This window comes from Lipomyces oligophaga (assembly GCF_038497815.1).
Source record: "Lipomyces oligophaga strain CBS 7107 unplaced genomic scaffold V1516scaffold_2, whole genome shotgun sequence".
In the NCBI taxonomy this organism is placed as follows: Eukaryota; Fungi; Ascomycota; class Lipomycetes; order Lipomycetales; family Lipomycetaceae; genus Lipomyces; species [Lipomyces] oligophaga.
The window spans coordinates 974,195-999,843 of NW_027117786.1; the positions used below are offsets into that span (position 1 = coordinate 974,195).

General features: G+C 44.6%; 14 protein-coding genes across 14 annotated transcripts; 4 read left to right on the forward strand and 10 right to left on the reverse strand.

The window, feature by feature from the left end:
* The first annotated feature begins 155 nt into the window (after positions 1 to 155).
* On the forward strand, positions 156 to 883 carry V1516DRAFT_671004 (uncharacterized protein). Its single transcript, XM_066921485.1, has one exon. The coding sequence runs from the start codon at positions 210 to 212 to the stop codon at positions 735 to 737; it is 528 nt and encodes a 175-aa protein (XP_066778974.1). The 5' UTR covers positions 156 to 209; the 3' UTR covers positions 738 to 883.
* Positions 719 to 1,703, reverse strand: V1516DRAFT_671005 (uncharacterized protein). Its single transcript, XM_066921486.1, has 2 exons — positions 1,212 to 1,703; positions 719 to 1,161 (listed from the first exon to the last, which is right to left on the reverse strand). The coding sequence occupies exons 1-2, from the start codon at positions 1,573 to 1,575 to the stop codon at positions 833 to 835; spliced, it is 693 nt and encodes a 230-aa protein (XP_066778975.1). The 5' UTR covers positions 1,576 to 1,703; the 3' UTR covers positions 719 to 832.
* Positions 1,704 to 3,551, reverse strand: V1516DRAFT_671008 (cytochrome P450). Its single transcript, XM_066921487.1, has one exon. It carries the CDS (start codon positions 3,465 to 3,467, stop codon positions 1,908 to 1,910), a length of 1,560 nt encoding a protein of 519 aa, XP_066778976.1. The 5' UTR covers positions 3,468 to 3,551; the 3' UTR covers positions 1,704 to 1,907.
* A 479-nt stretch (positions 3,552 to 4,030) lies between these two features.
* V1516DRAFT_694789 (P-loop containing nucleoside triphosphate hydrolase protein) lies at positions 4,031 to 5,235 on the reverse strand (the record flags this gene model as incomplete). Its single annotated transcript, XM_066923965.1, has 4 exons — positions 4,031 to 4,135; positions 4,195 to 4,929; positions 4,980 to 5,091; positions 5,153 to 5,235. 4 exons carry the CDS (start codon positions 5,233 to 5,235, stop codon positions 4,031 to 4,033), a joined length of 1,035 nt encoding a protein of 344 aa, XP_066778977.1.
* Positions 5,236 to 5,928: 693 nt separating this feature from the next.
* On the reverse strand, positions 5,929 to 8,057 carry V1516DRAFT_187454 (uncharacterized protein). Its single transcript, XM_066918710.1, has one exon. The coding sequence runs from the start codon at positions 7,860 to 7,862 to the stop codon at positions 6,054 to 6,056; it is 1,809 nt and encodes a 602-aa protein (XP_066778978.1). The 5' UTR covers positions 7,863 to 8,057; the 3' UTR covers positions 5,929 to 6,053.
* A 334-nt stretch (positions 8,058 to 8,391) lies between these two features.
* V1516DRAFT_187092 (NADP-dependent oxidoreductase domain-containing protein) lies at positions 8,392 to 9,952 on the reverse strand. The gene has a single exon (XM_066918709.1). The coding sequence runs from the start codon at positions 9,821 to 9,823 to the stop codon at positions 8,864 to 8,866; it is 960 nt and encodes a 319-aa protein (XP_066778979.1). The 5' UTR covers positions 9,824 to 9,952; the 3' UTR covers positions 8,392 to 8,863.
* A 203-nt stretch (positions 9,953 to 10,155) lies between these two features.
* Positions 10,156 to 12,393, reverse strand: V1516DRAFT_662778 (DNA topoisomerase; the record flags this gene model as incomplete). Its single annotated transcript, XM_066920463.1, has 5 exons — positions 10,156 to 10,182; positions 10,237 to 11,371; positions 11,416 to 11,832; positions 11,886 to 12,259; positions 12,313 to 12,393. 5 exons carry the CDS (start codon positions 12,391 to 12,393, stop codon positions 10,156 to 10,158), a joined length of 2,034 nt encoding a protein of 677 aa, XP_066778980.1.
* Positions 12,394 to 13,115: 722 nt separating this feature from the next.
* V1516DRAFT_694792 (uncharacterized protein) lies at positions 13,116 to 14,159 on the forward strand (the record flags this gene model as incomplete). The annotated part of the gene is made up of 1 exon (XM_066923966.1): positions 13,116 to 14,159. One exon carries the CDS (start codon positions 13,116 to 13,118, stop codon positions 14,157 to 14,159), a length of 1,044 nt encoding a protein of 347 aa, XP_066778981.1.
* An 899-nt stretch (positions 14,160 to 15,058) lies between these two features.
* Positions 15,059 to 15,862, reverse strand: V1516DRAFT_620473 (40S ribosomal protein uS3; the record flags this gene model as incomplete). The annotated part of the gene is made up of 2 exons (XM_066919488.1): positions 15,059 to 15,651; positions 15,715 to 15,862. 2 exons carry the CDS (start codon positions 15,860 to 15,862, stop codon positions 15,059 to 15,061), a joined length of 741 nt encoding a protein of 246 aa, XP_066778982.1.
* Positions 15,863 to 16,393: 531 nt separating this feature from the next.
* On the reverse strand, positions 16,394 to 18,482 carry V1516DRAFT_671028 (uncharacterized protein). The gene is made up of 2 exons (XM_066921488.1): positions 16,993 to 18,482; positions 16,394 to 16,942 (listed from the first exon to the last, which is right to left on the reverse strand). Exons 1-2 carry the CDS (start codon positions 18,285 to 18,287, stop codon positions 16,693 to 16,695), a joined length of 1,545 nt encoding a protein of 514 aa, XP_066778983.1. The 5' UTR covers positions 18,288 to 18,482; the 3' UTR covers positions 16,394 to 16,692.
* A 183-nt stretch (positions 18,483 to 18,665) lies between these two features.
* V1516DRAFT_694794 (uncharacterized protein) lies at positions 18,666 to 19,972 on the forward strand (the record flags this gene model as incomplete). The annotated part of the gene is made up of 4 exons (XM_066923967.1): positions 18,666 to 18,800; positions 18,858 to 19,027; positions 19,073 to 19,720; positions 19,780 to 19,972. 4 exons carry the CDS (start codon positions 18,666 to 18,668, stop codon positions 19,970 to 19,972), a joined length of 1,146 nt encoding a protein of 381 aa, XP_066778984.1.
* V1516DRAFT_671032 (uncharacterized protein) lies at positions 19,796 to 20,945 on the reverse strand. Its single transcript, XM_066921489.1, has one exon. It carries the CDS (start codon positions 20,796 to 20,798, stop codon positions 20,016 to 20,018), a length of 783 nt encoding a protein of 260 aa, XP_066778985.1. The 5' UTR covers positions 20,799 to 20,945; the 3' UTR covers positions 19,796 to 20,015.
* Positions 20,946 to 21,854: 909 nt separating this feature from the next.
* Positions 21,855 to 23,633, forward strand: V1516DRAFT_620791 (uncharacterized protein; the record flags this gene model as incomplete). Its single annotated transcript, XM_066919501.1, has 1 exon — positions 21,855 to 23,633. One exon carries the CDS (start codon positions 21,855 to 21,857, stop codon positions 23,631 to 23,633), a length of 1,779 nt encoding a protein of 592 aa, XP_066778986.1.
* Positions 23,634 to 23,734: 101 nt separating this feature from the next.
* Positions 23,735 to 25,579, reverse strand: V1516DRAFT_188979 (uncharacterized protein). The gene has a single exon (XM_066918713.1). It carries the CDS (start codon positions 25,472 to 25,474, stop codon positions 23,837 to 23,839), a length of 1,638 nt encoding a protein of 545 aa, XP_066778987.1. The 5' UTR covers positions 25,475 to 25,579; the 3' UTR covers positions 23,735 to 23,836.
* Between the last annotated feature and the right edge of the window lie 70 nt (positions 25,580 to 25,649).

A 25,649-nucleotide genomic window follows, 5' to 3' on the forward strand; every position in this document is an offset into this window, starting at 1 on the left:
TTAGCACGAAATTCAATCCGCTACTTGGAGTTCGTAATGTCTGCTTGAGTGAACCGAGTGAATCAAGGGAAAAGAAGACTTCGGTCAGCTTTCTTTGCTTAGCCGCGCGATCGTGGGTTTCCCAGAACTTCTTGGGTTTATATATAACCACATATGTTAAAAAATGTTTATCTATCTTCTTATCAATTGTTGACCAGAATGACTAGTAAATGCAGAATTTGATGGCGCAAAATAATGATTTTAATAACTTCCCATTGCTTTCTCAGAACGAGTTTAATGACTGTTGTCGTCTGTTTGTCGGGCGTCTGCATCGGGCCGGATTGTCTGCGTCGATCTGTGTTCTCGACGAGAAAAGTTACGTCGAGATCAGCACCGTCGTCCAACATTTTGTCTACTTTACGGCGCATATTGTTTTATCAGCAGTTTATTCTGTACCAGTGTTATATTTTCAGGCCATTCGGCTCGATGAAGAAGGAAACTCAACCCCAATAACCAAGGTATCAGAGTTACAGGACCAATTCCTTGCTACACGCGCCACGGCTTTACACGGATCTACGGTTCTCACTCAAGGTGAGCATCCGCTAACTGGCCTTCCTTGGTTTTTCATTCATCCTTGTAACACAGCTGAGATTATGCGAGATCTGAACTTTAATATGACACGAGTATCGTTCGAATCTTATTTGCCTCTCTGGTTCGGAGTGGTTGGGCCAATTGTCGGTTTTGCTATAGTAGACTAACCATGTATATTTGTATAGATGTATATATGCACAGACACATATATATAATATTATCGTACAGAGCTGATTTACTTCCGTAGATCTTACTATCACTCTCAATCCTCCTCCTCGTCGCTCTCGTCGTCACGACTTCTCTTTGCTCTAGTCGGCTCTGCATAGCGCGGTCCGTCATCTCTTTCCAAATCGGGCATCTTAAATATTCCTTGTGCGCGTGAAATAGCGTCCGACTTAGATTTCGCATATGAGATCACCATCTCTTTTCCCAGAAACTGCATCCCTTGATATGCTCGTAAAGCAAGCGTCGCGTTGGATATCGATGTGAAAACGACGTGTGCTTGGCCCCGCATTTTAGGTGTTTTCACTGCAACAACATCGATGATTGATCCAAATGAGGAGAAAAGCGTATACAAGCATAGCCGAAGTTCTATAAATCAGCGTCCGCTCTGAATCTCTCGGTCGACAGTGCCGACTCACCTTCCTTTCTTATCTTGTCGTTCAGATTCCGAATGTATAACGTTTGGTTTGGGATTCCGGCTCCCGGTACTGGAATTATTTTTTCCTCAGCAGCTGCAACTCTTCCTCTTCGATTCGAGTTCAGTCCTGGTGGTCCTGATAATGCAGATAAACCTGGAGGCGCGGACAGTCCTGGAGGTCCAAAGCTTGCAAGCCCAGGAGGAGCACCTAATAAAATCCCCGGTGGTGTACCCGGCGGAGGACCTGGCGGAGGTATAGGAACTCGCCGGTTTGTCCGTGAACTCACTCCGCCCAGCGGTCCACCTACAGATCCACTGCTAGCAATCTCTGAGGTAGATTTGACGCCAGGAGGTAACTCAGACATGATCAATCACTGTGAATTGTCAACACTCATCCAGCCACCAAGTCGACTTCCTTATCTCACCTAATACTCACTAAAAGTACACAATTTAATCAAATCCGGCTAAATAATTTTAGATTGAATTTCTTTTTTCATCAATATATCAACGAACTAGTTAAGCCATTCAGCTCCCCAAATCCCAATCGGTCACATGATGAACATCCTCAACTACCACACTGTCACTCCATAACTGTCTGGCGGTTGTAAGCGTAAAAACATTAGATTTGACTCAATTAAAACTACAGCAATTCAAACAAAATAAATTCTAAATTTACAAAACTCATAAATAATCGCCGCTAGTTTTTCTCCTTAGATTGACGACGAGTCCAGATAATTTCCGCCGGTGCACTGGGAAGCGTGACCATGCTTGAATAATCTGGTTTAGGCACTTCCTGTCCAGGTAGTAGCGTCCAGTCGAATTCGCGAATAAAAAGCGATAGAATCGTTCCAAGCTGGACATAGGCGAACTGTTCACCGATACAACGATGTCTCCCTGCTCCGAAAGGAAGGTACGGAGATTTAGCACCTTTTGTGATGGTGGTGCTAGTATCAGTTGTGTCAAGGCTGATTTGGTTTTTGGCTTCTACCCAGCGGTTGGGATCATACCGCAATGGCTCCCGGAAGTAATGTTCATCAATCATGGGCACACCGGGAGCAGCTAGAATGCAATTTCCCTTGGGAACGATGAAAGGCGACCCGGGGATCTGCAAGTCATGGCGGACATATCGCATGAGAGAGTGCAAAGGTGGATGCATCCTTAATGTCTCTCGGATGGTGTTATTGAGCAAAGGCATATTTTGTAGGTTTTCATACGTCAATTCTGGAAGATCTGATCCGCACACTTCTAGCTGTTCCCGATAAAGTGCATCTCGCAGAGCTGCATCAGCACCTAAATGAAGTAGAGCCCAAGTAGAAGTTGCCGCAGAAGTATGTTGCCCTCCCATGAGAATACCAATCTGCAGATTTGCAATCTCACGATCAGTCATGCGAACGCCATCTTTATAAACACCTTCCTTGAGGAGCACGTTCAACAGATCAGGATTGTCAAGTTTGCCTTTACGACGGCGTTCATTGATAACTTCCATGTATGTATCAGAAACCTTTTTCTGGGCCTTGTCACGACGAAATGTAGCAGGAATAGGAATGTTTGGAAAGACGAAATGCAACGGAGTGAAGCCCCTATCGAGATCATGATAGAGATCAGCAAAAGATTCGTCAAACTTAGCGCGCACCTCTTCACCTTGCAATGTGCGGGAGGCAGTGAAAATTGTCATTTCGGGCTGTGCAATCATGAGATTTGTTCTACCCGAAATCTTGTTACTATCTCCCCCAAAAAACTCGGGAGACTTGAACCAGTATTTTCGCACTTCTTTGGTAATCAAGGGCACGTAAGTTTTGAACGCATTGGTGGTGAGTGCACTCTTTGCAAATTTCTTCTGCTCCATGAGTCTATGGTTTGGACAGTCATAAATCACACCGCGACCAAAAACGGGAGTGGTGACATTTGTATATATTTCCTCAGCAGAAACATCGGAATGCTTTGCATTAAGAACAAAGTCATTACCAGTAGGGCCCAGCGCAACTGTGATGTTACGGCCAAGCATGACAAATGTGAAAACATCGCCAAACTTTTTACGGTTGTCCTCAAAAAACTTATACGGATCCATACCATATGTAGCCGCTGAACCAAATACAGGAATCCAGTAAAACACGACGGGCGGATTGTGCGGATTCTTGAACAGCACCTGGCGAAGCGCGTTAAGAAGTACAATGGCCACCAGAGCTATCGCGACCAACGCGCCAGGTCCAACAGGCAGCGTGGCCATCATGTCTTTGCAGGCATCCATTCCAATCATTTCTTGCAATTCTTGCAAATCTTTTGACCGCTCGAAGTGCCGACAAACCTTTTTCGTTAGAACACAATAACAAAGGACGCTAGATATCGCTAATAGTCAAAATAGGGATTTCTGTATCGGTCCTGTCCTTAAGTAGGAGACTTCCTCAAACCCCTCGGGCTTTGGCCAGCTGACTTCTCGTATCCGGACGCACCTCGTACGACTTCGGTTCTCAGCCCACTTTTCGCCTAGTTCTGTTTATGTTTCTTACGATAAAGAAATCAATGTGAGTTTGTTATTCCTTCATTATATTCAATTCAATTCGTTGCTGGTTATAGATATTTGTTTCCTACTCTCCCTAAGCAGGTCAACCACTGCTTCCACTTTTCCGAACACGAAATACGAACACGATTTCACGTGATTAACTTAACGGTGTAAGGTAAGCCAACGCGTCAATTACGCGCCAATCTATTGGCCGCATTTAGCTCTGTTGATAATTGCACCACTTGTAAAAAATCAATATATGAATTATAATAATTATCTCTCTTTGATAACAGCAAAGCTAGTTATGTATTACCATGATGCTAGTCACGAGGTTGTACAGGGACTGCTAATCGAGCCAGACAGCCGGAAAGCTGGAGAAGCGTGCCGACACCTTCCAGGATACGCATATGCGTGAACCCGATTTCCTGTTATCTTGGTTAGAATTGTGTTTGCACAACGCGAACAGTAAAGTCTTGCAACATGCCTTGATGTATTCCAGCCTTTCGGACTCTGTAACTCCATCCAGAGTCTTCGTGACTCTAAACATCGTAGATATAATATCCACAGCGCTGTATCCTTTTTCCCATAGACGGCGTCGTAGTATATCCAATGCGCTTTCAATTTCTCCACTTTTGCATGCAAGCAGCATTGTCTGAACATCGGTTGGATGCGGGCTGTCAACAATTTTCCACACGTTCTCTTCGTTCACGAATCCAAAGCCGGCAACAGTACTCTGCAAATTGTTGATAGCTTGACGCATATCACCTTCCGCCGCAAACAAGAGTGCTTTTAGGCCGCCATCGGTGTATTTTATTTTTTCCTCATCAATGATTTCCTTCAAGCGCTTCAAAACTTGGGAATCGGTCAGTCGCGCATATCTCAGCATCGCGCATCGTGATTGTAGAGGTTCGATGATCTTGTTCGACTGATTACACGCAAATGCAAACCTGGTTGTACTTGCATATATCTCCATCGTCCGACGGAGCGCCTGCTGAGCCTGTGCAGTCATACTGTCTGCTTCGTCGAGAATGACGATTTTCTGCCGACCCTGCGGTAGATTCACATGCTTCTGTGCGAACGTCTTTATCCGGTTTCGCACTACATCCACACCTCTTTCGTCGGATGCATTCAGCTCTAGAACCCCTTCTTTGTAGTTTTCACCTAGAAGTTGGCGAGCTAGACATAATACGGACGTCGTTTTACCGATCCCAGGCATTCCCTGCATGAGTGTCAATCTCCCTAGTTCCTTGGAATATCTCTTTCTCTTACTGATATAATAATATGTGGCATGTTGCCATCTCGCGCAATGATTTTTAATCGCTCGACAGTCTCCTCATTTCCTACAATATCATCTAAATATATTGGACGATACTTTTCTACCCTTGAAATCAGTCAGTTCATGTGCTGGTCGAACCAGAATCAACTCCTTTGCTTTCCCATACCAAGGTAGATCAACTCCTTCCGCAGTAGCCTCCGGCTTAGACCATCGCTTTTGAGCATCTGTCGATGATTCGGCTTTACTCATGATTATGTCTATGAAATTGGCAGTTTCAAAGAAACCAATTAACCAATTGGTCAAAAGTTTTGAGTCACAGTTCCACCTTATAATGTGGTCTACAATATTTCACTGAGGCGACGCGTTAGGTCAGCCGCAACGAGCGCGTTTCCAGGTTACACTTGTGCGCCTTTAAATATTATTTTTTGATCGATATATAATGTAGACACAAGAAGTCCATCTGAAGACTCTAAATTAATCTTGAGTAGTAATCGATAATTAGACTGGAGTCGCTGTAAATGAAAAAGCATGTGGGCAGTGATCACGAACTAGAGCAGAGCGGTGTGTCTAGATCATTAGTTAGCCCCTGGAAATACAGAACTTCTCGCAGAGTTTTGCCATTATTCGAATCTCAGGAAATACAAAATCAAAGCAAACATAGGCTGCTCAGTATAAAACAAACTCTGGTTGGTTCAGGCATGAACATGTTTCATTTTGTCTATATATGTGGAGGTACAAACTATGAAGGTAAGTAAATATATGTATCCAACTGAGTTCTGCATGGGCTATTAATATTTCCTCTCGCGTAGTCATGTAATCATTCCAAGTTGATTTCAAACAAATAAATATCATTCGTAAGGGTGATAAGTCATTGAAAAGGCTCTACTCTGGGTCTGATCTTGCTTTTGGATTAATCCGATTACACGTAATTAAGTGATCTTTCTGAGGATATATGAATAGGACTAAACAAACTCCAAATAACAACATGCACGACTATGAAATGTCACCAACACTATATCAACTCCTAGATGCAATTACACAAATCCTACATCAAATCCACACACCAATTAGTTAATGTCTAACGGTGGAGGTGGAGGAACGCTAGCTTGACCACCAATTGTCATGCTGCTAATATAATATCGTCGCTCGGGTATCTCTGCGACAATATCACTTTGGACACTTTCCGTATCCGTCTCCGCGGTTCGAGTAGAGTGTGTTCGGTCACGGATTGGAAACAAATTGGACCCTAAAATCGGTGACTCTGCCTCGCTCGATGGAGAAGCCTGGAGTGACTCAGGACTTACGACTGCAGTCGTACTAGTGAGATTTTCGTGCTCATTCTCCCGTACGACTTCCTTGCCATCTCGGTCATATACACGCCCTGAAATGCTATGAATCGACAATTGCTCTGGATCCTGCCATCTTTCAAGTTTTTTGCCTCTGATTTTCACAAATCCAGACTCTGACTCACCAGTGATATGGGCTGGGCCACCACTTCCTCCCATTTGAGCACTACTTGCACCTGCTCCAACTGACGAGACAATCGAAGATCCTGCAGGTCCCCCCTGTGTACTACTCGACACCAAAGACGCTCCGGTATTTCTTCTTGGCCGGGTGAATAAATGCTCAATTAAATGTGGAAGCGGAGAATCGCGCCCGCTCGTGCTTAGCGAGCCATACCACGACTGGCGACTTTGTGACGAGGAAGATGCTTCTGATCGTAGCATGTTTCGTCCAAGAGATTTCTTTGAGCCCTCTACAGCTACAGGATGTTGTCGACGCGAGGCCCACAGCGACTGCGATGTCATTGACGAATTGGCCTGACTACTAGGTAAATTTGAGTGATCAGTTCTTCGGGGATCGTAAATCTGCACCATCGCAGGCTTCGATTTAACTGCGTTCGAGGCCTGCTGCGTCTGCATAGTCGTGTTACTGATCGAGCTTGGATGCCGATGGTGCTGGATTTGCAGTCTCCGCGGCCGATGGACGGTATTTGGCGCTCCTCGAAGCGTAGTCCGCATAAAGTGCGTATCATCTGCATTCGGAATCATCGGACGGTCTCGCACTTGTCTCTTCCGCCGACGTAAATACAGAACAAAAATAAGTGTTAAAATAAGAATCCCTCCTACACTTCCAATGACAGATGCAATGACAGTTGTGCGATGGGATGAGTGAGAGGAACTTGCTAAAGTAGATGAGGAAGCTGCGGTTGCTACCGAAGTAATCGATGATATTGAAGCTGTGGATTCTCGAACAGAGCTTGAAGATAACGAAGTGAAGGTAGAACTTGAGCTTGGTTTAAGTGAACTAGAACTTGACTTAAGCAAAACAATTGAGTTTGAAGTTGAGGTAGATTTAGGCGGTATAGTTGTAGCTGAGGTAGACTTAATCAAAGTAGCTGTTGCGGAACTCGACCTGGATGCTGAAAGAGAATTTTTAACCGACTTCGAAGAAGACTGCTGAGAGTTTATACTATATCGTACAGACGAAGATGAACTTGGAGATATGCTTGACGATCCGAAAGATGATATCCTAGATTGTGATGTGGACGACTCCGAATTCTTGGTCGCAGCACTTTTGGCCAGATAGCTGGAAAGGGTTGCTATCGAAATAGACGGCGATCCTTTTTGAGTGCTCGAAACCCGACTAGATGATGCCTGCGACGTGAGGCCTATATTCGATGTTGAAGATGAAGTCCGTGACGATACTACCGAGCTGGAACCAAGAACGGCCGTAATACTAGTCGAAATGTATGTTATACCAGTTGAACCCGTGGTAGAAACTCCAAGGGTTGGGCTCGTGGAAGTCCCACGTGCGGTAGCGGAAGCCGCTGAAGTCGAAACTATAGCGGTTCCTGAAGCGAGCAGGACGTCCATGGAATAAATCTTGCGCAATAAGACAAAATAAAATCAAAGATTCAAGAGTGAGTTTGACCTGAACAAAAATAATAAAACATAGGCATTTGAGTGGAAAAGAACAACCGTAGCGATAAAAAAAGGTTATTTGCTGACGAGGTGGATACTAAGAATAACCAGACGTAGGAACTAGTGGGTCGCCTGGAAGAAAAAACAACAATAACGGGACCAATTTGCCCCAATGAAGATTGCAGCTCAAATTGAATGATAAAATGGCCTCCTTCAAGATGTGAACAGCCAGGCAAAAAGTTGTAAGACCTGTCCTCTGTTAGACCGAGAAAACTGCGCTCACTCGTTATGCGTTGTTCAAACCTACAGGGACTCGGTTACAACCACACGCTAACGAGTATATGCTGGACGAGGAAACGATGACACCTTGTCGGATTGCCAAAAGCCAAGTCGAATTCACTAACGAATCAGAAAATAAATTGAAATCTCCGAAGCCAAAATTTGCGCCCAGTTTGGCCCGTCGCCAAAGAAAGGAGAGAAGGTCGAGTTTTCCCCTAGTAGCGAACTCGGCAGTCAGAGTGTAGGAACCTGCGATGCGAGCCGCAACGGCGATATTGTTCCCTCGTGGAGAAGGACAAAGTTCTTGCCAGGGTCCTTACAAGAAGAGAAGTAAGAAATGCAGTAACGTCGTATAAGACTCGATAATTTAAAAATAATTCAAATAAGGTGTGCTGGCTAATAAATGCGAAAAAAGCGGCGAAATTGACATACTGCAGCTACTTTTAGCTTGAGGAAATTACTTGTCTGGATTGGGAAATTCGATAGTCAAGAATAGACTATCACTAAAAATAGCTACCAGCACCCTTCAAACAACTGCTTAGAAATATGTCTATTTTTCTGATAAAAATATCGATCTAATAAATATCTAATAAATATATTCCCGTCTTGCAAGAAAGAAACGAAGCCGAGTTAAGATGATCCGACGGGAATTACAAAGGAGTTCGATGAACTAACTACTCAGGATCATCCCAGGGTTCCCAGCCAAGCTGCTCCATCGTCCATCCCAATACCTTCTCGCCGTACTTGGGTGAATGGCCATTGACCTGGCAGAGTCGACGATGCATGCCTTTGATCTTATGCAGATCGGAAATAGCTTTGAAATCAGCTGCATCGAGCTCAGGGATCAACGTCAGATTCTGCTTCAGGCGGCCCTCGTTGGAGCTCTTTGGAATCGTTGACACTCCGTACGCAACTTCCCAAGACAATATAATTTGAGCAACACTTACTCCGTATTTGTCCGCTAGTCCACTAATGACAGGGTGTGTCAACATGGGGGCTTTTTGTTGGCCCAAAGGAGAATATGCCGTCACCAGAATCCCTTTGGACTTGCAATACGACATCAAGCTCTCCTGGGGAAGCATAGGATGCAACTCAATCTGATTTGCAGCAGGAACAATGGAAGCTTGTGCAAGCAAGTCATCCAGCAGAGCGGGTGAGAAGTTCGAAACCCCTATTGCCTTCAGCTTACTTGGATACTTCTTGATGACGGCCTCCATGCTCAGCCAGGTCTCAGTAGGTGTAGGATGCTCCAACGGCGTCTTTCCATCTGCAGCAAGAGACATCGGCCAATGCATCAAGTACAAATCAATATAGTCTAGTCCGAGACTCTCCAGCGATTTGAGAAAGGTTTCTTCGACCTTATCATGATGAGTCGACCACAGCTTTGTAGTCACAAACAAGTCTTCGCGTTTGACGTTTGACTGCTTAATTGCCTTCCCAACATCAACCTCAACATCATATGCAGCCGCGGTATCTATATGACGATATCCGAGATCTAATGCATAGATAATCGATTGCTGAAGCGTAGCTGAATCATTGGTTCCCGGTTGGCCCTGCCAAGTACCCAAACCTACAGCGGGGATTTTGGCTCCGGTGTTGAGGGTGAATGTCTTCGTGCAGATTTCAGCAACCATAATTTTTCAGTCTAGCTAGCAAAATCTTAATGGAATTTATCTTGTTTGCCGGATGTAATAATTTGCTACAACAAGCTTAAAAATCTAAAGTCCCTGTTATCGAAGTACGGCTGATTTGCTCTCATTTGGGAGATGATGACCGCACTAACATTCAAAGAGTGCCCTGACGCTATTTCATTTATTACCTCTGTTTGGCTGCAAATAAAATTACATAAATAATGAATTTAAACGATAGAATTATTATTCGGCCTATATGCAATACTAAATTTGCCTGTTTCTTACTTCTTGAATTATGAGTCCAATAGTTTGTCCTAACCATAGTCATGAAGCTGTCATCGCTGCACATATCTCTTGCAAGCCTGCATAGACTGTTAGATTCCCATACATTTTCTCTACCGACAGCTCCCACATACCGCTTGCAAGAGACTGAACTGAGAACTAGTTCGGTTGAAAACAGCCTCGTACATTTCTATACTCTCTCGAACAACCTCTTGTTTAGTCCGTCTTCCGACACAGATATCTGACATCATAATCTCAAGGTCTTTTCGTAGCAATGGTTTCGTCAGACTTTTATCAAATCCGATTGCGTCGTATCCTTCTACCAAAGCGTATCCCAGAGCTGTTGGAATTAGTTCTTTCTGACCGTCTCCATCGCTAGTGCCTCGTGAATTGGTTCCCCTGCTTTCCGGCCCACGGCCACCTCCACCCCCTCGACGAGATGCTCCCCGCCCTCTTCCTCTTGTACTCCCCTGACCTCGTGAGCTAGCATCAAAATTGGACTTCTCCGGCGCATGGAATGGTAGTGGTTCTAGAAATCGCCCGACCGCGCCGACAGGCACTTTTACCGCGTATTGTCGGCTCAAAATTTTCTCAATATGTTCTGCCATCGTTGCATCAGTGCCGATTCCGTTGGCTTCCATCAACCGAATTAACCCAGGCTCCGTCAAATAGCGTGGTGCTGTCGTTTTACCTTCTTTCAAGTTAGCTTCTCGCAGTGTAATAATTTCATTTTTGGCAAAATTGGGTAATGGTCGACTACTACTCCAACGATCATATATGTAGACATCTAAATAATTGCGTTCCATGACTCGGAGTCCACTGGCATGAAAATACTCCCCTGCCCAGTCGAGTGTAGCTTCTGTACTTGCACCTTTCGCATCGTCCGAACAACACGCCAAAAAATGTCGTGTCACTAGCTCGTAAACTTTCAAGTCGTCAAATGACAATGACGCTTCGGAGGTTGCATGAATAACTGGATGTATAGGCGGATGCGCATGATCATCGTGTCTGCCTCGTCTCGGATTCTGAAACTTGTTGTCGCATAGCAAAGAATTTGCAAAACTTCCCCATCTAGCATCTGTTGTTTGTTTTTGAATAAGACCTCTTAAGTCAATATTTTCTGCGAATTGATCGGTTTCTGTCCGCGGATACGATATGAAGCCTTTCGTATATAGCTTCTCAGCGATGTCCATGACTTTCTTAGCGCTCATTCCAAGGAATAATGATCCTCGACGTTGTAATTCTACTGTCGTAAGAGGTAAAGGCCGCCTAGGATTTCTTAGAGGAAATTCATGATTATGGACACAACTCACCACTTTGAAGTCTGTTTATCTTCCATAGCAACCACACGAGCTTGATTCTCACCAGACTCCAGACAATTCTCGTAAATTAAGGTGCAGACAAGTCTGTCAAATAGTCGATTTCTACCCCAACTGAAACCTACGTCGATGCCTTCTTGCCTTACAAAAAGTTCTAGGTACCAGAATTCTTCTGTTCGGAAATTCTGCACTCGTTTGAATCGGTCGACAATAAAACCAAGTGTCGGAAACTGACATGAGCCATACGAAATGACAGGTCGCGATACAGGATCAACAAGCGCTCCTAGATTTAGCGTTTGATATCGTGTGAACGCAGCACCTAGTCGTAGGTCGATCTCGATGCGAGCCTCGACGGCATCTGATAATCGTCTATCTAGTTCACGCAGAGAATTTGCAGCATTGCGAATATGTCTATGTCAGAATTAGCATAAATAATAACAAAATGATACTGGAAGATAACCTACTGAGGTTCGATATTGTTAAACATTGCTCGCTTCACTATGAGATTGCGATTAGACTGGGTAGCAATATTCACGACTTCGAGACCAATATGCTCTCCTTCACGATCGCAATCGGTCCAAATAATGAGCATCTGAGCGCTACGTGATTCATTCCGGATATTGCTGGCAACTGCACGTTTATCATCGTCAACGGACGTGATAATCTGCGCATGAAATAGCTCGCCGGGAGAACAGCCTTGCCAGGATTTATACCGGTCAACAAAATCTACGGTCGTGATGTGCCCGACAACAGATGTCATTGTTACTTCAGTCTCTCCCCATAATGGAAAATTGTACGTGAAGTCGTAATTTTTGATATATTTCGAGCCCGTACTGCGCTAAGTAAGACGATTAGCTAGTAGATAATATCAGCTGTCCAAGCATAACTTACATCAATGACGCGACCACCACCCAGTGTAGAGGCGACACTCTTCGCAATCGAAGGCTTCTCCGCAACACAAAGTACCCTCATAAACGCCCACTCAAATCAACACCGCACATTTGACTCTAATCCTGCTGTTCAAAGCAACCGGGTAGAGAACGCGTTTGCAGTGTTTATATCAGAGGAACTGAACTCGCGTCATCACGTGATTATCGATCAGTGTGCCCCTCAGTCGCGGTGTCGTCGCTCAGCGATTCGTTCACTTTCTCCTTTCTTTCGTTTTTCTCTTCTCTTCTGCCTTTTAGTTTGCTGTGGTTTCTTTTTCGATTTTCACTGAATTTCCTGTTTTCTTGATTTTCGCCCTTTGCCGCTCTTAAAACTTCCCTGCTCTCCTTCGATCCTCCTTTTTTCCGCTCTCCGCCCACTTTTTCCGCCTTCTCTTCCGTCCTACTTCCGTCGGCTTCCCTCATCCTCTCTTCTACCACGCACTCTTCCACGTACTCTTCTCTCCTCCACCTGTACTCCTCGTGTTCGCACTTCGCAATCAGTCTAACAGCACCTAATATTTGCAATCCGATATTTTTTCAACGTCTGATTCATTCTAATTGTCTGGTTTTCTATAATCTCTGCTCATTTCCTGCAGATTTCTATTCCAGCTTTTTTTCTTGTCTTTTTCGATCGCGCTCTATCTCGCCTCGTCTCCCCTACCCCTGATCTTTCGTGCCCCTCATCAGTCCGCTTGCGACCTACGACATCCACGCGGTCCTTTCAGAAGCATTAGCATAAACAAAAACTAATTAAGAAATACAATTATGTCTGAATCAGAACAGCAGTACGATGCAAACCAGTTTGGCTCCAACGGACAGTCCCAGGACAATATCTCGCCTGACAATGACGGCTCTCAGGCTTACTCCGAAGAGTCGTTTGCCGCCTCCCCTCTTACTCTGCGCGCTTTGGTATCTTCAAAAGAAGCGGGGGTCATCATTGGCAAGCAAGGAAAAAATGTTGCAGACATGCGCGAGGCTACCGGTGTGAAAGCTGGAGTCAGTAAGCCTGTTCCTGGTGTCCAAGATCGTGTCTTGACCGTCACTGGAACTCTGGACGGTGTCTCTAAGGCCTACTCCATGGCTGCGCAGACTTTGATCGATTCCCCTCCTCCGATGTCGACCGCCCCTCTATTGTCAACTGCTCCCTTATTGGCCAACACGACTTCTATTCGTCTGCTTATTGCTCACTCGCAGATGGGTTCTATCATCGGTCGTCAAGGCTCCAAGATCAAGCAGATCCAGGATGACTGCAATGTTCGCATGGTTGCATCTAAGGAGATGCTACCAGGCTCAACGGAGCGTATTGTTGAAGTCCAAGGATCTGCAGACTCGGTTCGGCTGGCTGTTTGGGAGATTGGTAAATGTCTGGTTGACGACTGGCAGCGGGGAATGTCTACGATTTTATATAATCCTCAGGCAAAGGAGTTTCATACTTCGTCGTCCGGTTCGCGTCTACGAACAGGCAATCCTGCCGATTTTACTAATGAACATTCGAATGGAGAACGGCTGAATGCCCACCATAATCATAATTCTGGCTCTGAGCAAACGCAGAATATATCCATTCCAGCGGACATGGTTGGATGTATTATTGGTCGGGCAGGATCGAAGATCCAGGAGATACGACGAGCTAGTGGAGCGCACATTTCCATTGCGAAAGAACCACATGACGAGAGTGGCGAAAGGATGTTTACTATTCGTGGAACTTCTGAAGAAAACGAGCGTGCATTATATTTGTTGTACGAGCAGCTTGAAAATGAGAAAGTACGACGACAGATAGAGCAAGACGAGGATCCCGACCAGGACCAATAATCAAATAAGACTGAATACAAAAGTATAATTTCTGGCAATGTTGTGTTGATTTATGTCGTTCTTTTTTTTTAGTTGTTATTTTCTGTTGTCATTTGCTTGATTTCACTTGCTTTCGTTTTTTTGGGCCGGGATTTAGCTTGAGATTTGCGTATATCTATATGAATATTTGTATCTAATTGTCGGTCATTTGGCAAAAAAATTTTGTTTGTGTTCTGATTGCTTGTGTGTCTATGTCATTGTGTATGTGTGTCCTTGTGTATCTTCCTATTTCGCAGTCTTCAAGTGTCGTTTTCTTGTATGCTATTCATATTTCCTTGCTCTTTGGATATTTGCTTGCTCCGTCTGTTTTACCTATTTTCATATATATCTATTTGCATAGATATATATAGATTTAGATATATATTCTTAATCCTTGGAGTCTATTATCTTTTTCTAGGTTTTATCGGTTTTTCATTCCAGTTCTGTGTTGTTTTGTCCTACCTCTTTCGTATTTCTCTTGTTGACGGTGATATTGACAGTACTGCTGTATTATTGATTTATGCTCTTGTTGTATGTACAATCATTCATCTCATTTCATTTCATCATTTATTAATCGATTAATTATTTATATTGCTTTCTGGAATTGTCGTGCTATCTTTCCGCATTGACCTGGAACGGAATATTCTTTGAAATATCGAACATCTTCAATGGTGTTAAATATAGGTATATTTTTCAGACTGTTATTAATACCTAGAGTTCCGTTTGTAATTTTATCGGTTTTTTTCTTCACTACGCAGCTGAATTGAATGACCGTCAATTAAAACAAAACTCAATAATCAAACCACAAGTTACAAAATAAGAGTAATATATAAAGGAAAAAATTTTATATTCGATATAAAGGTACTTTTGTCTGGATTGTTCTACTCGGCCGCGACTGGAGCAGGCGCAACCTCAGTTGGCGCAACCTTAGGTCTGTAGTTATGACTAGTAGGCTCGACAACAGCGCTTGAGTCCTCCTTAGGTTCAATGATGGTAACGGCATCAGGAAGGGTGTTCTTGGGTCCAATACGGCCCTCGGGATCGGTACCAAGCATGATTTTCACCTTAACACCAAGAACACCTTGACGAAGAAGAACATGGCGAGTAGCAGTGTCGATGAAGTCACGAGCAGGCTGACCTGAGTGGATCATGAATCCATCAGTAAATTTCATACTCTTCGCACGGGCAGCACGGAGCTTTCCGGAAACAACAACTTCAGCACCCTTAGCTCCAGACTCCATGATATATCGGAGAACAGAGTAGCACGCCCGACGGACTGCTAAACCGTTAAGAAGCTTAAACTTGAGCGATTCAGCCTGAGCAATGGCAGAAAGTCCACGCTGCTGAACCTTCTCAGCAAAAATGGCAACACCTCCATCACTGATTTTGAAACGCTTCTGAACAAGCGAGGTTAACTCGCGAACACGACGACCGTTGGGTCCAAGAACTTCCTGAGTCTGAGTAGCACGGATTACTATTTGCAACAATTAGTCCTTTCTATCCATCAACTTCTGACTACATCAGAACAAAAACATACTAATCTCAGTTCTGGTTGGTGCAGAACGAACTTCAACACCAGCATAACCAGCCTCAGAAAGCTCACGAGTGAAAAACTCGTTCAGCTCGGCGAAGAAGACACCGTCGCGGACCTGCTTTCGCTTGCTTGAAATCTCGGAAGCGAACATTATTTATGAAAAAATTGATCGGTTCTCAGGGAACAGAAATGAAAAATGCGAAATAAAACTTGAAGATTTGGGACTTAATTCAAGGACACTAATTATTATGTGTTAGTCAAAGCACCGATCAGAAATGTAGCGCCTAGAGTTGGTAGAGAATAACAGTATCAAGCAGTGCGAGCTCGGTCGAGTATCGAGTCCAATCAGATTTCGTTCGACAGAATATAAATCGACAGTTTCGAAAAATTCCGAAAATCTTTTGAATGTAAGCCCTTTCTTACGATTTTTCGCTGGTTCCTATATTGTCCGATCTAAAACTCAAACTCCGAAATCTTTGTCCTTCTATTTGCAGATATAACTCGTGCCGTAGCTCACCCAAACCAAATTCTCCGAAACTACTAGAAAAGCAAAAGAAGTGAAACAAACCTTTCGTAAACACACAAAAGTACTCTTTTTAAACCCTCAAGAAAAAATCCAATAAAACGTCGAAAATAAGAAAAATCTACAAACAAAAAAGAAGTCAAGCAGATTTCCACTGGAGTGGTTTCCCTCCGCCGAAGAGGCGACCAGTTCCTCTGCGAGACACAGACGATTATAGGGTAAGGTGTTAACGAATACAGATAGAATTGCGGCGCGATTTGGTGCCAACTATCGTAGGGTTTAGACAGTCACAGATTTAGGTCTATACACGTGATTAAGTTCCCAATTGGGAACAAGTCTAGGAGCTAAATCACTGAGAATGTAAGTTGAAATGATTATCTAATGCACACAAAAAAGACCGATAACGCCAAAAGACCCAAAGTCAATGCATTTTATCCAATTCAATTTGGACCACTAATTCAATCTTCCGTCGAAACCCTCGTGCTTGAATCTGCATTCTGCTTTGTCTCAAGCCCCAGTTCAATATCGACATCATCGTTATTACCGAGATCATTAGCTGAGGAGGAAGGCGATTGCTCTGCTTCTTTCCCCAATTTCCGTGATTGGATACCTCCAATTATACCTGCTACTATAGACGATCCGAAGCCAACACCCATGCAAGTTCCTGTCAACCATGGTGGGCGCTGATGTCGATTAAACGCCCACATACTAATTGAAGTCAATACATCAAAATCAGTCATAATAATCAGCAAACATACCCCGCTGCCATAAAAACCTGTGAAACAGAATTCAACTCGTATAAATACAATACGCTTGCGAGAGCGTACCAGTTCCTGCCTGGTTTATACCAAGGATATCTTCTGACTAATTTCTTATCAGTAGCTTCCGTGCCCTTGATTTGGCCATAAACCAAGTATATCAAATGTTTTGTCCGTTGAGGCATGAGTCCAAATCCAGTAACACAAAACAAAGCATTCAATATTTGCGAATCAATCTCAATCCATCGTTTGCCCGCGTTATCTGTCCCGTTCGGCCCATCCGGATGATTCATAGCTGGAGCGGCACCGACTAAGATGAGAAACAGCATACCGCCCCATGCGATAACATTAAGAAGATATATAACAACCAAAAATCCCTTTAAGGTAGTGAAGAAGCTCCAAAACAATCGCACGTAAGAAGTTAAAAGCACCTTCAGGTGCTTTCTGGATATCTGGATTTGTTCTGGCAGTGGGGATGGGGCTACTGACGGCGGCAGAGAACTATTTGACAGGCTATCAGACTTGCCTTTATTTGCGTCGACAACTTGTGTATACTGAACTACCTCTTGAGGAGTCGGTGCAACGGCAATTGACGAGAAAGCAGCAGCCATGACACCAGCATGAGGCAGTGCGTCCGTGATACCTCCAAACAAGACAGCGCCGGTCTCGGATATTGACGGTCGACGCTGACCACGAACTGACGACTGACGAACGAAAGAAGCCAATCGCGCTGGAATAGGAGGTATCGGTGACATATCTGAGTCTAAGTTTTGAAATTGTGGGCGAGTGCCTGGTTCAGACTTCGTTCTCATTCGACGATTTGCTTCGTCGGCTGAGTGAAAAGATAAAGGACGCTCAAGACTCTGCCGAGGTAGGTCCTGTGCATTGAACCGAACACCTTGATTCTGACGATATAATCGGTCATTTGGTTCTGTTTCTTCAGCTGTAGCATGTTCAGCTCTCATCAATGACAAATGCCGAGATCCATGATAAACTTGACTATTTCTCATGATTGTACTTCGACTCCGGCTTCGACTTGCAGCCGACGTAGATGAGGGTTTATTCTGGTCCGAGTTCTCATTGCCAATGATATGAGAGTCAATGTCTTGATATGAGGTAGCTAGAGAACTCGTTTCGGAAGGAATCGTTTCTAGTCTATGTCGAAAGTACCCGTCCAGCTCGTCTTGGATTTGTGGATCTGGATATTCATAGATCGGTTCAGTAGTCGGAGACTGAGACTGTATCTGACTCGAAACCTGTTTCAACGGTTCAGGCCGCGAAGTCTCCTCTTCCATAGTTTAGGTCCAGATTTCTTTCCAAAATTTTAGTATAATCTATAACTGATCTCAGACTTTATAATAAAACTAAGCTAATTCAATTATTCCGTTATTGTGGACTGGCGCCCATCGCAGCTCATCGCTCGCTTTGTTGATATCCAGCTACTGCTCAATAAAGTTTGCCCACTATATCTGCGCGCCGCAATTGTCACGTGACTATTTCACTACCGACCCCGGAATTGCAGAATTTATTTTTTGATTTTCCACCCAAGTCGGAGCGAAGGTATTGATTGGTCTGGCCCTGTTCTATTTTTCGGAGTCGAATTTTTGGTTAGAGAAGTGAACATAAAATTATTTGCAGCTTTCAATTAGCTTGGACTAGGCTTAATAATAAGGATGATTTCGTTTGTTAGTGTTCCACGGGTTGTTGCTGTCGGTAATCGAACAGTTTCCACCACGGCAGTTCGAGGTTTGAAGACTTTTACCGTTGGTCTTATTCCGGGAGATGGTATTGGAAGAGAAGTTATTCCTGTAAGTACTTGATTTGAATATCGATGAGAATGACCAACATGCCAACGCTGATACTAGGCCGGCCGCAAAGTGCTCGAAGCGCTTCCGTCTGAAGATGGACTAAATTTTAAGTTTGTTGACCTGTTGGCCGGTTATGAACTTTTCAAAGCGACTGGAATTGCGCTCCCCGATGAAACTGTGGAGAAATTGAAGAATGAGTGCGACTGCGCACTGTTTGGTGCAGTCAGGTGTGTGAGTTTCTACATTTGATGTATATGCCACTGATGACTTAGTTCACCTACTACTCGCGTTGCTGGGTATTCTTCACCCATTGTTGCACTCCGTAAGAAGATGGGTCTCTATGCAAACGTTCGTCCTGTTCGTTCAGCAGGTAACGACCGCCCAGTCGACATGGTTATTGTCCGTGAAAATACTGAAGACCTCTATGTAAAGGAAGAGACGATCCGCACTCTTGAGGATGGAACAAAAGTCGCCGAGGCTATTAAGCGGATCACGGAGACTGCGTCGTACAACATTGGCCGTCTGGCCTTTGATCTAGCTTTACAGCGTGATGCTGCTAGAAAAGCTGGCGCTTCTTCACTCCATGATAAGGCCTTGCTCACAATCACTCACAAGTCGAATGTGCTATCAACTACTGACGGCCTGTTCCGCGAGACTGTTCGAAAGGTGTTCACTGACAATCAGAAGAAATATGCAAGTGTTGCTGTGAATGAGCAAATCGTTGACTCTATGGTCTACCGTATGTTCCGAGAGCCTCAGGTATTTGACGTTGTTGTTGCGCCAAATCTGTATGGTGATATCTTGTCGGACGGAGCCGCTGCATTGGTTGGGTCGTTGGGCGTCGTTCCAAGTGCCAATGTTGGTGACTCTTTTGTTATTGGTGAGCCATGCCATGGCAGTGCTCCCGATATCGAGGGAAGGTAGGAACGGTTCAATATGATATCTTGCTTATATTATTTTGCTAATGGTTATTTATTAGAAATATTGCAAACCCTATAGCTACGATCCGATCTGTTGCTTTGATGCTCGAATTCCTAGGATATCCTCAGCCTGCTACCCGGATATATAATGCAGTCGATGCTCAGCTGGCAGAGAAAAAGATTGCCACCCCTGATCTTGGAGGCACTTCGACAACCACGGAAGTTACAGACGATATCATCAGTCGATTTTAATTAATCCTTGATGAATAGCCCGACAGGATAGAAAACAAAATTATTAAGATATTTTCTGAGCGTCAAAATAAAGCGCAAAAAAAAGTTTACCTGAAGATTTTGATTTGAGAACGTAGCGTAAAGGCTGACCGTCCCAGAACTGCATGACATGCATTGTATATCCTGGTAATTTGACGGCAAACCCATTGCTCAGATCGAGGTAGGCGTTGAAGAAATCAAAACAGTATTTTGTATTAGCTTTGAAGGTGAAGGATTTACGATTTGACTCGGATTGAAAATAGATTGACCGATCAGATGATGACTCTGGAATGCTAGTAGCATCATCATTAGCTGAGTGAGCAGAATGGGTATCTTCCAGCATCTCAGGATCTCCAAAGGCGTCTGGGTCGAGAGAAATTGTGTTCACGCTGGTCACAGCATATCCGTAGAGATATGGTTTGTCTGCATAAATATCCCCATCCGCAGACGGATCAACCGCATATCTGAATATCTTCATAGCTAGGCTGGATCCGTATGGAAGTGAGTCTCTGATCGGCTGATCAAAGTCGTTTCCAAACAGGACGTCATCAAATGAGTAATCTTCTTTGAACTCGACTGCAAACGCAATCGAATAAAGATCTTTGAGATGATTTGTGTGAGAGAAATAGTTGCTTGATTCCGGCGACTCGTCGCTTTCAGGTCCTCGGTAGTGCTGGATCCGGACTAGTAGAGAGATCGTTGCGAGGTCAGTTTCAATCACGGTTGGCTGATCAGAGTTTACGGATACAGGCTGTTTGAGTTCCTGATCGTACGAACCTGCTGCGGATACTACAAGTCTGTACGCCATATGTGTGTTGTTTGAATTCGATAAGATCGACAACCAAGAAATTTATATAATTTAGTCAAAGCGATTCTTAGGGTCTAATAAACTGGGAGGGAATAACCACCTCCAACACTGCAGAAATGAACATAGAAATAAATACGTGAGATATCTTACAATTGGCAAGCACTTAAACGATGATATTTATTTCTGACTTATAATCAATAGTTATCAAATTCATATTTATATTATAAATCATACTATAGAATAAATTTGAAATATAATACTCAACATCCAAAGAAATGAGTTGACCTCGATGTACCGTCTGATGTACCGTCCGATGGGAAACTTTGAACCACCCAAGATGATCGTTAATGATAGATAGTAATGGAGCGAAAACGCATGAATCTACACAATATTTATTTAAATAATAACAATATTTTAGACAAAAACTAAATTATAAAGTAGTATATATTGGCCATCAATTACTTCGCTTAATAACTCCGATGAATGCGATAACGTTAAAGTAAATTCCCAATGAAGCTAGGAATAATTTCCTATTATAGTAATTTCGGAAAGTCAGGCTCGCTGGGAGCAATTCGAAAAAGTATAATCTTGACTTTTGTTTGTTTAGCGACCTCGAATTGCCTAAACCGGATAGATCATCATGAATCGAATTAAATATTGTTTGCTCTAGATTTATTTAATTTTCGAAATTTTTAAATGTCAACACCATTTCGTACTTAGAAAATTCAGCGTAATAACATATTTGTGCTTGGAGAGGTTATCTTGCTTGAAATGTCGGTTTTAGGTAACCTGATAAATTGACACCTTGCGCTGCCCTTGCGCTACGGTACCGCTTCCCACCGGTGTCCATCATCAGTGAGCACGACTCGTTCCTCCCGACAGTCCAGTCTATCCAGTTCTGTTGACCTCCTTACTCTCGCATTCTTTCTAGGAGCTCAATCTCGGTCTTTTAGAGGTTTAAGACCTTTCTTCCTCGACCTCCTGCTCTCTTGACCTTCACCCTCATTGGCAAACACTCGACTCCCATCCATGGAGGCCTTACTTCAAGACGGCTCGATGTCTCTCCAGGGATCCGAATATCCCGAGCTCCAGCAACACACTTACAAACCATACATACACCAACTCGATCCCGCTTATTTCCTACCCCGAGCTGCTGCCATCGATCCTACTGCTCCTGCAATCATTCACAAATGTCGATCCGGTAGAACCGTCAACCGAACATATGGCGAGTTCGCTGATCGTGCTCGAAGACTCGCAGCACACTTCAAACGGACCTATTCCGCCAGTACCAAGATCGGTATTCTGGCGTCCAGTACTCCCATGTTTCTCGAGGTCCTCTATGGTACCGCCGGTAGCGGACTCACTCAAGCCTCTTTCAATTACCGCCTGTCGGCACCAGAAATCAGAGACGTCGTTCGAATCGGCGGTGTTGGAGTCATTGTTGTCGACATTGATTTCCTGCCCTTGCTTGAACAAGCTCTTGCAGGCAAAATCAAATCGTATACAATTATAGTCGACCTTGATTGGGACGACGACACATATCCGGAGGAACTCGCAAGATTTAGGCACGCAGGTTACATGTATGCAACCCTCGGCGAGCTTTTCGAATCGCTGAAAATGGACCGTACACCGTACGATGATCTCCATTTCGATAATGTCCCCGAAAATAACGTACTCGCGCTCGCATTTACCTCGGGCACCACTAATTTACCCAAAGCCGTTGAACTCACTCACAGAGGTATGTATTTGTCGGCAATGGGCCACATCATCGAGTCAGAGCTCAATCGCTCGTCCGGTTGTAGATATCTCTGGACTCTCCCTATGTTCCACGCCGGCGGTTGGTCGTTCCCATATGCGGTCACTGCTGTCAGGGGAATCCACATCTGTCTTCGCAAAGTCAATTACGACCTCATCTGGGATTATCTTCTGGCCGGTCCTGGCAAATGTGTCACTCATTTCAATGCTGCCCCGACAGTCAATATCCAGTTATGTGAACATCCCAGAGCCACTCGACTGGCCGAACGAGTCAATGTCACTGTTGCCGCTTCACCGCCCTCACCCGCGCTGTTCCGGCGAATGATGTCTCTGAATCTCAATCCAGTCCATACATACGGTCTAACTGAGACATATGGACCAATGACTCGGTGTTATGTCTTGCCTTCCTGGGAATCCGGTCCGGCCGATGTGCTCTATCAGAAAATGGCACAGCAAGGTCATGGATTTGTGACTGCTCAAAAAATAAGGGTCGTTAAGTCATCTTCAAATGATGAGTTGGTGGATGTCGCTTCGGACGGGAAAGAAATTGGGGAAATTATCTTCAGAGGTAACACAGTCATGAAGGGCTACCACAACAACGCGGCAGCAACCCTCAAAGCATTCAGAGGTGGCTGGTTACACACAGGCGATCTTGCCGTTATGCATGCGGACGGAAATGTCGAAATCCTTGATCGCGATAAAGATATTATTATTTCCGGGGGTGAAAACATCTCCAGCGTCGCGGTAGAAAATGTCATTCAGGCACATCCAGACGTTGTCGAGGCTGCCATTGTTGGGATTCCAGACCTCACGTACGGCGAAAGACCGAAGGCATTTATTGTTTTGCGTCAGTCAGGAACGGAGAAGACACCGGAAGAATTCACCAAAGAAATCATTGCGTTTGCGCGGACACGATTAGGAGGGTTTCAAATTCCTCGCACGATCGAGATTGTCGATGAACTACCGAAAACAACAACGGGAAAAATTCGCAAAAAACAGCTTCGAGAAACGGAGCGAGCAAAGTTCGAAATGGCTCAGAAAACGAAAACAACAGCTGCTCATCGACAAGTATTTGCATAATTAAATTCTCTCTCTTTTTTTTTCCTTTTCTGTATTTAATTTCTTGCGGCTATCCACTGCTATCCTAAATATTAATGCTAATAATAGAATTTAAGTGAAATCACTCAATTTCAACGTGTAGAGAAATAGTGATGCCAATCTTAACCATCCCCGAACGATAATCCCAAAAATAGAGTCCGGATAATGTTAGATCCGGGCAACCATTATCCTTCTAAAAGGGCCTTTTCGTGCAGCCACCATTTTATGCAAGTTGAATGGCCGCCGCTCCGAGAATCCCAGGAATCCTGGCGAGTACATCCGCGGACTGTTTCCCCATTCGCAACTCCACACACAATGCACAAATGTACGCGATTACTGACTAAACCACGTAGAGTCAACGATGCATCAACATTGGGAAGATCGCGTAGTCCACTGCCTGCGATCCGCTCACGGAGATTCCGCCACTGACGCGCAATTTCTCGTGCTTCTTTGTCGGCTTCGAACCGACCTCCTCGGCGTTTGCGGCCGGCACAGATCCGGATGGCTACTTCAACTGCTCGGAGGAAAGCTTCGAAAAAGGCCCGGGTTTTGGCATCCGAGAGAACTCGGCGTTTCAGAGGAAAAGGCAACGGAGCAAGAGCTTTGAAGAGGGGGTCAGGAAGAGGAAATAGATTAGTCTCGAACAACGAAAGTAGAACGTCCGGACTTGGAATGTCCAGCGTCGTATTACTAGTTGATGTAGGAGCTGAAGTCACTGCGGACAGAGGGGAAGAAGTCGACGATGGCATAGACGTGGTAGAAGGAGAGGAGGCAGCAGAGAACTTGACCGGACTGGTTCTACTGGTACTTGAGTTTGTTCGAGATGGAGACACAGAATTAATCGGTGACACATATGAATTGACAAGGGACAAATTTCCAGAGACCAGATGCTGACCAAACTGCAGTGGAGGTATGACAACTCCATTCTTTATTGTAGGTGCCTTTGGTGGAATGGGAGAGATAAGTCCAGTTGAAATACGACTAGTAACTGGTGAAGTCGCTCGTATTGTAGACTTTGAGGGTGTAGAAACAGTCGCTGAAGAATTTGATGCTTCTGATTTTGACTTAGACACAGAAATAGGTGGAAAAACTCCTCGAGCTGCGCTCGGTTTCGCTGGGCTTGAAACCTGTACTTTAGTAGACGTAGTAGGAACAAAAGCTGGAGTAGGATGGACCGTAGGAGCGGGGACCAAATCTGGATCTGGAGCTGCTGCGCTGGAGACGAAATCGCCAAAATCATCGTCAACAGCAGTTTTACCTGCTGAGGGCAGAAGCGCAATTGGTTGTGTTTGAGCTGGATGCGGGACTGCGCTCGCGGTGGCAGCAAAGGGGGCAGGAGCAGCAGAAGTGGTAGTAGATATACCTGTTGGACTAGCGGTGATAGGCGCTAACGAAGATGCCAGAGGTATTGAATTTACGGGAGATGCAAGTAATGGTTTCGCCAAGCTAGCTGGATTCAGTGGCACGATGGGCCTGGGTGCTGCGATCGCAGGAACCGTAGGAGCTGGAGTTGAAGACAATGCAGCCTTACTCTGTGTAGGCGTCAGAATCGGCGCCGACATCGTCGTAGCCCTGTCAGGGCCCGTAGTAAACGAGGCATTTCCAGCAGCAGTGGCGGGTGCGGGAGTCGCGGATGGCGATGTTAATAGTGCGAACCAATCTGTTGTACCCTGAGAAGAAGCGTTTGACTGTTGCTGCGGGTGATTATTGTAAGTCGAGAGCTTCGCAGACGAAGAGCTCAAGAGGCCGTCGAACAGAAGAAGATCTGCCTGGGAGAGCTGCTGTTGCGATTGTGAAGGAGGCGTTTGTTGTTGCTTGCTCATTTTTCATTCTTGTCTAATAATCTCTTTCTATTCTCAGTCAAACCGCTCCTAAATCATATCCCTCAACACAAAACACAAGTCTTCGAAATTCCGTAAGAACGTGAAAGGCCGAGTGTGTATACGACTTTACGAGGGTACTAGCACGTGCCTCTGGCCGCGCGGCTCTCGTGCTAGG

What these genes read in the sequence shown, in the direction of transcription:
- V1516DRAFT_671004 (XM_066921485.1), top strand. Translation starts at nt 210, where the DNA reads ATGCAGAATTTGATGGCGCAAAATAATGATTTTAATAACTTCCCATTG.
- V1516DRAFT_671005 (XM_066921486.1), bottom strand. Translation starts at nt 1,575, where the DNA reads ATGTCTGAGTTACCTCCTGGCGTCAAATCTACCTCAGAGATTGCTAGC. An exon ending in CGACAAGATAAGAAAGGAAG is followed by an intron (nt 1,162 to 1,211) that starts GTGAGTCGGCAC and finishes GCTGATTTATAG; the next exon opens with AACTTCGGCTATGCTTGTAT.
- V1516DRAFT_671008 (XM_066921487.1), bottom strand. Translation starts at nt 3,467, where the DNA reads ATGATTGGAATGGATGCCTGCAAAGACATGATGGCCACGCTGCCTGTT.
- V1516DRAFT_187454 (XM_066918710.1), bottom strand. Translation starts at nt 7,862, where the DNA reads ATGGACGTCCTGCTCGCTTCAGGAACCGCTATAGTTTCGACTTCAGCG.
- V1516DRAFT_187092 (XM_066918709.1), bottom strand. Translation starts at nt 9,823, where the DNA reads ATGGTTGCTGAAATCTGCACGAAGACATTCACCCTCAACACCGGAGCC.
- V1516DRAFT_671028 (XM_066921488.1), bottom strand. Translation starts at nt 18,287, where the DNA reads ATGGAAGAGGAGACTTCGCGGCCTGAACCGTTGAAACAGGTTTCGAGT. An exon ending in CAGGTTTTTATGGCAGCGGG is followed by an intron (nt 16,943 to 16,992) that starts GTATGTTTGCTG and finishes GACTTCAATTAG; the next exon opens with TATGTGGGCGTTTAATCGAC.
- V1516DRAFT_671032 (XM_066921489.1), bottom strand. Translation starts at nt 20,798, where the DNA reads ATGGCGTACAGACTTGTAGTATCCGCAGCAGGTTCGTACGATCAGGAA.
- V1516DRAFT_188979 (XM_066918713.1), bottom strand. Translation starts at nt 25,474, where the DNA reads ATGAGCAAGCAACAACAAACGCCTCCTTCACAATCGCAACAGCAGCTC.